The sequence below is a fragment of the Anthonomus grandis genome, chromosome 18, assembly GCF_022605725.1.
Source record: "Anthonomus grandis grandis chromosome 18, icAntGran1.3, whole genome shotgun sequence".
NCBI classification, from domain to species: domain Eukaryota; kingdom Metazoa; phylum Arthropoda; class Insecta; order Coleoptera; family Curculionidae; genus Anthonomus; species Anthonomus grandis.
The window spans coordinates 2,485,274-2,497,688 of NC_065563.1; the positions used below are offsets into that span (position 1 = coordinate 2,485,274).

At 31.8% G+C, this 12,415-nt stretch overlaps 1 protein-coding gene across 1 annotated transcript; it reads right to left on the reverse strand.

The window, feature by feature from the left end:
• Positions 1-4,561: 4,561 nt before the first annotated feature.
• On the reverse strand, positions 4,562-6,432 carry LOC126747055 (tigger transposable element-derived protein 1-like). The gene is made up of 3 exons (XM_050455547.1): positions 6,266-6,432; positions 4,795-6,231; positions 4,562-4,731 (listed from the first exon to the last, which is right to left on the reverse strand). The coding sequence occupies exons 2-3, from the start codon at positions 6,185-6,187 to the stop codon at positions 4,562-4,564; spliced, it is 1,563 nt and encodes a 520-aa protein (XP_050311504.1). The 5' UTR covers positions 6,188-6,231; positions 6,266-6,432.
• Between the last annotated feature and the right edge of the window lie 5,983 nt (positions 6,433-12,415).

Here is a 12,415-nt window from a genome sequence, read left to right on the forward strand (position 1 = left end):
TCTATAGATACTCTATTATCAGTCTTAAAAAAATCCTAAGTTTTTACCGCTAGCAACGGTGTTTTTTTACCCTTCAAATGTCGAAAATACCGAATTTGGTCTATTCTTTTATCAGACTAAAAAAATTCTAGTTTTTTAAAATACGTCGGCTTTTTCAAACGACATATATAGTAAGTATCTATTGATACTCTATTATCAGTCTTAAAAAAATCCTAAGTTTTTACCGCTAGCAACGGTGTTTTTTTACCCTTCAAATGTCGAAAATACCGAATTTGGTCTATTCTTTTATCAGACTAAAAAAATTCTAGTTTTTTAAAATACGTCGGCTTTTTCAAACGACATATATAGTAAATATCTATAGATACTCTATTATCATTCTTACAAAAATCTTAATTTTTTACCCCTAGCAACGGTATTTTTTTACCCTTCAAATGTCGAAAATACCGAATTTGGTCTATTCTTTTATCAAACTAAAAAAATTCTAGTTTTTTAAAATACGTCACCTTTTTAAACGACATATATAGTAAGTATCTATAGATACTCTATTATCATTCTTAAAAAAATCTTAATTTTTTACCCCTAGCAACGGTGTTTTTTTACCCTTCAAATGTCGAAAATACCGAATTTGGTCTATTCTTTTATCAAACTAAAAAAATTCTAGTTTTTTAAAATACGTCGGCTTTTTCAAACGACATATACAGTAAGTATCTATAGATACTCTGTTATCATTCTTAAAAAAATCATAATTTTTTACCCCTAGCAACGGTGTTTTTTTACCCTTCAAATGTCGAAAATACCGAATTTGGTCTATTCTTTTATCAGACTAAAAAAATTCTAGTTTTTTAAAATACATCGGCTTTTTCAAACGACATATACAGTAAGTATCTATAGATACTCTATTATCATTCTTAAAAAAATCATAATTTTTTACCCCTAGCAACGGTGTTTTTTTACCCTTCAAACGTCGAAAATACCGAATTTGGTCTATTCTTTTATCAAACTAAAAAAAATCTAGTTTTTTAAAATACGTCGGCTTTTTCAAACGACATATATAGTAAGTATCTATAGATACTCTATTATCAGTCTTTAAAAAATCTTAATTTTTTACCCCTAGCAACGGTATTTTTTTACCCTTCAAATGTCGAAAATACCGAATTTGGTCTATTCTTTTATCAAACTAAAAAAATTCTAGTTTTTTAAAATACGTCGGCTTTTTCAAACGACATATATAGTAAGTATCTATAGATACTCTATTATCAGTCTTAAAAAAATCCTAAGTTTTTACCCCTAGCAACGGTGTTTTTTTACCCTTCAAATGTCGAAAATACCGAATTTGGTCTATTCTTTTATCAGACTAAAAAAATTCTAGTTTTTTAAAATACGTCGGCTTTTTCAAACGACATATATAGTAAGTATCTATAGATACTCTATTATCAGTCTTAAAAAAATCCTAAGTTTTTACCGCTAGCAACGGTGTTTTTTTACCCTTCAAATGTCGAAAATACCAAATTTGGTCTATTTTTTTATCATAGTAAAAAAATTATAGTTTTTTAAAATTGAGTTGTCATCCCTAAAAAAATCCTCAAATTGCGACCATAACAACGGTGTTTTTTTGCTTTTTAAACGACTTATATCGAGTTTAAAATAATTTTTTTCCGATAAAATTTTTCATAATTTTTTTAATTGTGCCGGAACATAACAAATTTAGTAAAGAGGAATTTTTTGCGTTGAGAAAATGCATCTAATGGAAGTTATAATGCATCTAAAGTTTTGCATGTATTGAATAAATTATCAATTTTCATAAGCGCCGCTTCGACATCGCGCGCGACTCGTGACCACCCGGCAACCGCCGTTGCTGGTATTCCGTTGCTAACATTACTCCGGTGTTAAAATGTAAACCCCAAATTTAAAAACACCCTGTATATGTTTGAATAATTCTGTAGGTATGTTGAATCTGTGACTTGATAAACATAAAATAATTTGGTAAAACTTACCTTTTTCATTCTTTTCCTTATCCCCAAGTTCATTCCAATTCTCAATGAATTTTTCACATAATTCAGTCCATAATTTTTTTTTAGATTTTTATCTGAATATTCTTTTTGTTTCGTATTGTACAATGCTGGTCGTTTTTCGACTTCAGTCTCTCAAAGAATCCAACAGGTTGGAATTTTTTAGTTGCCGCAACTAAATAATCACCTGTGTGCGGCAGATCATAAATATTATTGTGTTCTATTTTTATGATTAATAAGTTGCCAGTGTGCGGTAGGCCTAATGGTCTTATAATTTTGCAATATGTTTAATTTGAAATGTTAAAGAAAACATAGTAAATTATATTTTTTAAAGGGCAAAAAAATTGTAGGCAAATATTTCTGTTTTACTGTTTTATCACATTTTAAGTATTTTTTATTAATCTTTTAAATGTATTCAATATTAGTATTGGTATTTTCAATCCTATTTAAGTCTATAAAATGGAAATGAAGTTTACATTTAAATTTGCCATGACCAACAAGTACTTTTAACATCATAATTTATTGAATTTATCATAATTTGCTTTGATACTTATAAACTATGATTGTCTTATAGCTTTAGCTACAGTACCACTTGACATTAATAGCAACTTTAGAAAATAAAAGGCTTAAACAAGTACTAAAACAGCTAAAAATGCTAAACTACCAAAAGCCCAATCGCACTATAAGCTGCTAAGAAATGCCCAAGTTATGTTGTGCTAAAACAATAATCCAATCAGGTACATTAAATACTAATTTTATTTTTGTCTGGTTGGTCAATGTCATTAAAGATTTTAATGCCTACTATGAATAGACAAGTTTAATGATTTTATATTTTTGCAATATATTTAATCTGAAATCTTAAAGAAAACAACAAATTACATTATTTGAAGGGCAAGAAAAAATTGTAGGAAAATATTTCTTTTTTTTTCACTATTTTATTACGTCTTAACTCATTTTTATTATCTTATAAATGTATGAAGTATTAGTATAGGGATTTTCAATTTTAGTTTCTAAAATATTAATAACATTTACGTTTAAATACATGACTGGCCAACAATACTTTTAACATCATAATTAAAGTTATCATAATTTGCTATAATGATAAACTATGATTGTCTTATAGCTTTATCTGCAGTACCACTTGAAATTAATAGCAACTTAAGTAAATAAAATGCTCAAACAAAAGTACTCAAACAGCTAAAAATGCTAAAGTACAAAAAGCCCAAACACACTATAAGCTGCTAAACAATGTTTAAGTTATGTTGCGCTAAAACAATAATCCAATCAGGTACATTAAATACTAATTTTATTTTTGGCCGTTTGGTCAATGTTATTAAGGATATTTATGTCTAATATATGAGTATACTTATCTTATAATTTTGCAGTCTGTTTAATCTTAAATGTTGTTATTCTTATATTATATTGTATTATCTAAGGGGCAAAAAAAAATATAGAAAAATACTTAAACAGAATTTAAAAAATATTCTCATAATGTTAATACTTGAGCAATTAACAAAAAAAAATAATATTATACATATAATGGTCAACAAATTACAAAACAATTACAATAATAATCGGCAGAATTCACGTATAGTACAAAGGCTAATACATAAATGAGTACCTACACAAATAGCTAAAAAAACGCTAAAATAAAAGGTACTAAAAGCCCCAAAACAGTACAAAAATTACTGGAAATTGCCGGTTTTATTTTTTATACAATTACGTTCATAATAATGTAGGAATTTTTTTCAAGTTGACCAATCTGATAATATTATTAATTTGTCCTATAAATCCTAAAATGAGAAACCTTAGAAAAAAATTGGCACTAAGAGTATTAACAAATTGAGTATTATTAGTTAAGACATTTCATCGTGATATTATTAATAAAGGCATACTTTTGTTATTTTTAATATCTCTCTAAAGAAAGAATTAAAATATATTTTTATTTCAACAAATAAAAATATATTTTGGCAAATGTTGACTAGTTGGCCCCGCAGCAACATTTGTCTATTGCTTTCGAGAAATTAATCATTTCTTGGATATGCAATACTGATGAGTCCATAATGAGGACGAAACAATACGTTGCTCATCATAGTCTCATAACCTTTTATTTAGGAACCATTTACATCATGATCAACCACTTGCTACCAAATAAGGTAACTGACCCAAATAAGGCCACCTTAAGACGTAATCTTTTTTTCCCATTAACATTATTTACCAAAGCCAACAAAAATCACAAAAGCTAAAAGTATTCTGCCAATATTACTTAAATATTACCCACTTATTTGTTTATTTTTTATAAAGTGATGGTTATTGCGTAAAAGGAAAAGGCTTACCATTGGCATTATTTGGATCACTATGTCCATAATAAGGCCACCATTCAAAATAATTTAAATAATATAGAATTCATTTAGAAAAATATTTTTTATTAAGGGATGAAAAACGAACAAAAAATGATAAACTAACAAAAAATAAAACTTCAACTTTTAAAGTAACTTTAACATTCTAAAAAATAATAATAATTTTAATACATGATGGTAACTCAAAATGGTCTAAGACGAGCAACGAGAACAAACGAACTGCAGCTTTTCTTCTTTGGTTAGACCGACACACGCTTCGTGCACATAGACGGAGCATAAACAGCATTTGCGCATGTCCAATACCTCATCTCTGTCGCAAAGGAAGCAATACCATGATTCTTTAGCTTCGTTTTTCTTTTTATCTGATATTTTATTCATTTTCATGTTACCCTTTTTAAAATTTGTTGCAGACAAATTCGTTTTGCCTTTTTTGGAGTTTATGGCAGACAAATTCGTTTTGCCTTTTTTGGAACTTGTGGCTGAGAAATTTGTTTTGAATAAATTCCTGGTAACAAGTTGAACAGATGAGTTCAATGCTTTGCGTCTAGGCTTATCTGAGGTTTTGATCTCAGGAGTTGGGAGTAAATCCGAGAAACTGGAAGAATTCAGTAAGTCATCCGTAGATGGTTCTGGTGTAGGCTCTCTGTCGGTATTTTCAGGCCAGTGTGAGCATGATGGTTTTGGTTCCATATGTGGATTATTAACTTGCTGATAATTAGCAGGTGTCTTATTTGGTCTAAGATTTTCTCGTTGCTCTTGTTGATTTTCTCCTTGATTTCTCAAAATCGAGAGCGGCAGGACGTCGGAGTCTGACCATTCGGAGTCATCTGTTAGAGGATTATCCTCCTCTGCTTCTGCTCTCTCTTGAGGTTTTTCTGTCAATAGACTAGGTGCAAAGGCCGCCTCTTCAATAGCATCCGGATTGAACGGGTATATCCCTGTTACTCGAAATCCGAACATTAAATTTTGTGGTGACATTGCTTTTGGCCAAATTTTACTAAGGATGTATCCAAATCTTCCTTTCGTAATTTTTCGATCCGGTTCACGCATCCAGTAATTTAAAACCTCCTCATCCCAAAACTGTTCGAATGAGCGAAAAACGGATTTATCAAGAGGTTGCAATTCATGGGTAGTATTACTTGGAAGACATAACAACGATATTTCAGCAGCATCAGCAACTTCAACAATACCGGCATCTAAATGGGAGGCAGCTCCATCAAACACCAACAAACAACGCCCAGGTGCTTTAAACTTAGAAAAATATTTTACCCATTTGATAAAAATTGCAGTGGTCATGCTTCCTTTAGCTGTCATTTCTATGACGGATCCTGGAGGCATAGAATCAATCCATTCAGGTTTTTGGCGAACTCCTTTAAAAAGTATCATAGGCGGAATAGCTTGGCCTAAGGCATTTCCACACGCAACCACGGTCACATTTTCAGCATGCTCTGGTGCAATTAGATGCACCCTTTTAATCCCTTTCCTTGTGAGGACTTTTTGCTGGTGATGCAGCGTCAAACGGCACCCTTTTTCGTCCATGTTATAAATGCATTGTGGACGATTAATTAAAGAAAAATCTACCAAAGTCTTCCGAAGTTTTTGAAAATAATCTGTTACGATATGTCTGTTTAATTTTAGTGCTCTTGCAGGATTTAAAGCTTGTGCTTTTCTTTGAACAACCTCTGGATGTCTTTGATAAAATAAATGCATCCATTTTCTTCCAGCCATCCTCGTAGTTTGAGAAAATCCGTGGTTAGGAGAATGTTTTTCGGCAAAGGAAAATACACTTCTTCGAAGAATCCTTTGAGTGAGTGGCATTCCAACTTCTGCCAACCTAAAAATTCGTTGACACAATTCGCGTTCTTGTTCAGCGTTTAACAAGCTATAACGCCCCAACTTTTTCTTTTTACTTCCAGTTGCAAGATGGTTTCGTAGAGTCCGGCGAGGGATTCTGTATTCTCTCGATGCTTGCAGTACGGGCATGCCATCTTGAATAGCTTGTAAGGCTTGCTGAAGGCTTACTTCAGTCCACAAAGCTCGTAATCGAGGCATTCCTGAAAAAAAACATTACAATTTGGCATGTTTTTTTTTTCGAAAACACTGATCCTAATAGGGCCACTTTTCGATAATTTGTAAAAAACGTATTTTAAAGGAAATAAGATAAAAACAAAATGTAAAAAAAATCTAGAAATGTTGTTAATCCATGACAAAAATTATACAACATACCCAGAATCATTACATATCGGAAAAAATATATGTTCCAAATAAGGCCATTATGCCTAATAAGGCCAATTAAACATTTTCCGTATGGCCTTAATAGGAACATCATAATAAATTAATAAACACATGTCTAAAGTATAAACTCAGTAAAATATTTATTCTGTACTTACTCTGTTGCTTTCGTAACTTCTAAAGTTTTCTCGAAAAAATAGTACTCGTTGCTTGCACACGTAGAACGTAAATAAAAGCATCAACATGCTAACCTCAAAGTTATAAGGTGACAGGTGGGAAAATGCGGTCGCGCATTTTTCGCCACCTAGCGATGGGCGGGGGAATTTTGCTTTTATTATGAGTTCGCATTACAGTTTTCTTTTGAAATGTTTTGTAGGATGTAAATAAATATTTCAGTATTGGGCACTAGAGGACACTGGCCTTATTAGGTATATGGCCTTATTTAGGACAGGTACCTAGGGTTGCCAAGTGTCCTCCTTTCGGGAGGACAGTCTTGCTGTTCCTTTCTTGCTGTGAGCTCTCCTTTCTCCTTTTCTACCCAAATGTCCTCCTTTTGAACTGCTTTTACACTAAATCCTGCTTTTAATTTTTAAGTCAATTTAGCGGCTATTTAGCGACTATCTTTAGATTACTATATTTATCGCTATTATTTTCTTTTATTTAAGAGTTTCTTACGCTAACATTTTATATAGCAGTCGATAGATGTCTCGCCCTTCGCCCGTATAGTTGTTTTATTTTTGTAGCGTAGGTACCGTACGGCGGACGGCGGTATTTTGTAACCAATAACCATAGACGTATAAACAAGGATATGTCCTTGGTTATACGTCTATGTTTGTAACAGACGGCGCCGGCGGCGGCAGTGTAGGTCCGGCTGATTTTTTTGGTGATTTTAGATTTTAGTGTTGTCTTGTCTCTGTTTTAATAATATCTATCAGCAGTGTGGCCAGATTGAGCGATTTATCGCAATTTGGGCTACTACAGGCCCTTTATATTGAATTATGGATCAATCATTAACTTCGACTCCAAAAAGTAAGAAAGTGAAGCGGTCCAGCTATTTCAATGACGCCTGGCTTAAAGAGTTTTCCTGGGTGAAAAAATATCCTTTTAATATAGAAGAAAATAAAAAAACAACTCAGGCATATTGTGTAATATGTAGATCTCATTTTAGTGTAGAATATAAGGGATATACAGCTCTTTCTAACCACGAAAAAACTGCCAGTCATCGTTCAATGAGTGAAGCTGCTTCAACGAGCAAATCAATAACAAATTTTTATGTTAAATCAAACACTGATGAGGAATTAACAGTCATTGCTGTAGAAGTTGCCAATATTTATCATTGTGTGAAACATAGCATGTCATACAATTCATTGGACTGCGGTTTAAAACTAGACTCAGAAACGTTTTCAGATTCTAAAATAGCAAAAAAAATCTCTTGTGGAAGAACAAAAGCTACTGCTATAGTTCAAAATGTTTTAGCACCTTTTATTTTGGAAAATATTGTTTCTAATTTAAAGTCACAAGATATTTTTTTTGCTATACAGACCGACGCATCAAATAAAAAAAATAGAAAGTTTTTTCCAATTTGTATACAATATTTTGATAAAAGCGGTATTCAAAACGTAGTTCTAGATTTTATTGAGAATAATGATGAAAGTAGCGAGAGTATGTTTAAAATGCTAGAAACCTCATTAAAAAAACTACACTTAGATTTTACCCATATTACAGCCTTTAACGCGGATAATACAAATTCCAACTATGGAAAACACAATTCTTTATACAAATTAATATGTGACAAAAATAAGAATGTTTTTAATACTGATGCGCATGTGTGGCGAATAGGATCATTGTTATTGTTGATCCACAGTTTTTAACTATTTTAAGCTCATTTAATGTAATTTATTTCATAAAAAGTGTGTGTAACTCTAGTTAGGTGTATAATGAAAATGACTCGTTCTGGAAACCGATCAGAAGAATCCAAAAAAAGGGCAGATTTACCTCAAAACCTTAGTGAGGTACAGAAGCTTAATGACAAGGTGGAAGAAATGGCTGCCAAGTTCGCCGAAGATATTAATAAATTTAGAAAAGATCTTGACAACAGAGCGATTACATCTACAAGTAAGTCAAATAATGGCCTAGAAGAGCTCTCTGAACGTTTCCTAGAATTTGAGACTTCTGTAAAAAAATCAATCGAGGATATAAAGTATAATATCTCCAAAATAACATCTGCTACGCTAAAAGCTGATATGGCGGCTAATCAAAATGTTATATTGCTTCACGGTATTCCCGAGAAAGCAAACCAGGACATATATCAGGAGGTTGGCAGCACTATCAGCCAAAAAATTGGAGTAAATATTCGTAAAAGTGATTTAAACTATTGTCACCGCTTAGGCGTAAAAAAACCATCCGTGTCAACAAAACCTTGACCTGTAGTAGTCTCAGTATGTTGTCGGTGGCTACGCGATAACATTTTTAATAGTAAAAGACGCTTAAAAGGTTCGGGAGTTTTTCTGTCTGAATTACTTACCGTCGATAATTTACAAATTTTTAAAGAGTGCAAAAAATACTTCCCAAGTTCGTGTTACACTATGGGGGGTCGAGTGTATGTGTTAAATGAGGGTGCTAAGTTGGTTATTACATCAATGGATAAACTAAATGACGTAATCGGTAAGCTGCCCTCCAATACACAAACTGACAGACAGGTTAGTGACTCCGAATAATAATTATTATTTAGCTAAAGAATCAAAATTGCTGCCTAGATTTACGTATAAATGAATGGGTTCCTTCCTTTTGTATTGGCTAAGAAAAAACTTGAAGACTTATTTGGAAGGGAAGAAAAGTTAAGTAGCCCTTCATTTCTACACAGCATATCTGGCGTATGTACACAATATATAAACCTACATATGCATATATATGTATATATTTTTTTTTTAATAAAATCTATTAAAGTAAGTTTTTAGAAATTTAAGAAATCTAGAAATTTAGAAAATTAAGTGTAAGTAATATGTACATATATTTAGTGTATGATTTGTGGCTGGCTTTGGGAAGTGGGTATTACGTATTGTGTATCTAACATGTATTTTTTTATTATTATTTTTTTAATAAGACTGTACCTATATCTTATGATTTTGCGCTAATGCCACATATTCCCTTTCTGTGGGTAAATTTATTTTTTTTTATATTAAACTATATTTTGAGATAATACTATAATGAGCTTTTTATTCAGCATATCATTTTTTTTTTTAATTAGTGGATCAACTTCTTTAAGGGCATATTAGTATAAATGCATGATATACATCATTTTATAACTGTGATAAAAAAATCACCTTTAAATTTTGATTGTGGGTTTTTAGTTTGTATTTTAATGTTAAGTATAAATAATAAAAGGCATCTATTTTGGTCCAGTATAGGGGCTCCGGCTGGTGGTTATTGGGAGAATTATATTTTAAATGATAATGGATGACATGGGGTCGCGCGCTAGTTCTGGTCAAAATCTATTTAAAATTTCACATTTGAATGTACGCTCTCTTAATACAGGATTCGATGAATTCTCACACTATGTACATCAACATCAGTTTGAGATATTAGGAATAACTGAGACTTGGCTGACACCTTCCCATGACGAAACTTCATTTAAACTTAATGGCTACAAATTTGTTAGAAAGGATAGAGTTGGCCGGGGTGGCGGAGTAGGTGTTTACCTAAAAAGTCATTTAAAATATGAAATACTTCAATTTCAAGTTAATTCAGAATCTTGTGAATATTTAAGCATAAAAATTAACATAGGTTAAAAATATGTTATTTTCACCACAATATACAAACCACCATCTGCAAACATTAATAACTTTTTAGACAGCGTTGAGGACATTTTAAGTCTTACCGTACCCTTTTGTGACTATCCAATTTTTGTCGGAGACTATAACATTAATTTTCTAAACCAAACTACACCAAAAAATGATTTTGTCAAGTTGCTTCAAAATTATGATTTGGAGCAATATGTTAAAAACCCTACTCGGTTTAGTCACACTGGAGATAACTCGAGTTTATTAGATCTAATTATAACAAGTAAAACATTCATCCCTGAAAGTTGTGAGGTGGTACCTATTTCAGAAAGTGTATCTGATCACTGTTTAACTTTTGCATGCTTTAATTTGATTTCAAACAAGCCATTTCAAAAATTTGTTTCTTTTAGAAATTATAACGATATTACAGTGGGTGACTTTGAGAGGGACGCTCGAGCACTAAATTGGGATATTATTTATTATATAACTAATATTAATAATAAATTAAACATTTTTATTTCGTTTATCATGTTTTTACTTAACAAGCATGCTCCCTTGAAACAAAAAAGAATCCAGGATAGGCCATATACACCATGGATTACGAATAACATTAAGTTGCTAATGAAATTAAGAGATAAGGCCCACAAGAAATATCTACAGCATGGAACCGACGCCAAACTGCAATACTATAGGGAACTTCGAAATATGACTAAACATGCCATAGCCCGTGAGAAAATAGCTTACTTTCAATCTCTTTCTACAAAGTCTGGAAGGGATTTTTGGAAATCTGCTGAAAAGTTAAATCTGACCAAAACTAAAAATACCAATGACATTTTTCAGCTATTTCCAGATCCATCTGCAATAAATAATTATTTTGTAAATTCTAATTCAAGTACATATACTACCTCAGACGAAAAGGTTAATTTTTATAAACAAAATAGGCATCAATCATTTACCGAGGAGTTAAGGTTTGGTCTGATAGACGAAGAAGCATTAATCCAAATTTTAAATTCTATTAGCACTAATGCCACAGGGGAAGACGAGATATCAATAAGAGATATTAAATTATGCTTTCCGTATTGTAAATATGCTTTAATAAATATTATTAATACTTGTATTCTAGAAAATAGTTATCCGGACTTATGGAAAAAGTCTATTATTTTACCATTACCAAAAGTTTCAAATCCAGGAGACTTTAAAGATCTTCGACCCATAAGTATTTTGCCGGCTATATCAAAAATTTTGGAGAAGCACATTTATCAACAGATTGTTTCATTTGTCGAATCTAAAAAAATAATTCCGCCTAGCCAATCTGGATTTAGAAAAAATTTTAGCACTAGTACCTGCCTAATTAACTTGGTGAATGATGTACGGCTTGATCAGGATCGGAAAGAAATCACGTGCCTCTGCCTATTAGACTTCAGTAAGGCCTTTGACACACTGTGTCACCGGATGTTGTTGGCTAAGCTTCACCATTTTGGTTTTTCTCAGGAAGCTGTAAAATTCTTTGAATCTTATCTAGTCGGGCGTGTTCAGAGTACACTTCTTTATAATGGGCCCAACAAAATTAAATCTGATTACATACCGGTGACAACGGGCGTCCCACAGGGGTCGATATTAGGGCCATTATTGTTTTCATTATACGTTGCAGATATGAACAAAGAGGTTATAAATTCCAAAATGCAACAGTTTGCTGATGATTCCCAACTGTACATTTCATTTAATCAAGATCTATTGCAGCATTTTCAGGAAAATCTTAATGATGACCTAAAAAAAATTCGAAGTTTTGCAAATAATCATAATCTTAAGCTAAATGCTGCAAAATCATGTGTAATATTGTTGGGAGAGAACAAAGCCAGAATAGCAAATATTAATCAACATTTAAATATTATGATAGATAATGAAAGGTTGCCTGTTGTCACAGAAGTCAAGAATTTAGGTGTTTACCTTGACACAAGATTAACTTTCGAAACGCATATAAAAAAGAAACTTTGCATTGCCTATTTAAGATTGAAGAAAATATATCAAGTAAACA

What these genes read in the sequence shown, in the direction of transcription:
- LOC126747055 (XM_050455547.1), bottom strand. Translation starts at nt 6,187, where the DNA reads ATGCCACTCACTCAAAGGATTCTTCGAAGAAGTGTATTTTCCTTTGCC. An exon ending in TGCCATAAACTCCAAAAAAG is followed by an intron (nt 4,732 to 4,794) that starts GCAAAACGAATT and finishes ATAAAATATCAG; the next exon opens with ATAAAAAGAAAAACGAAGCT.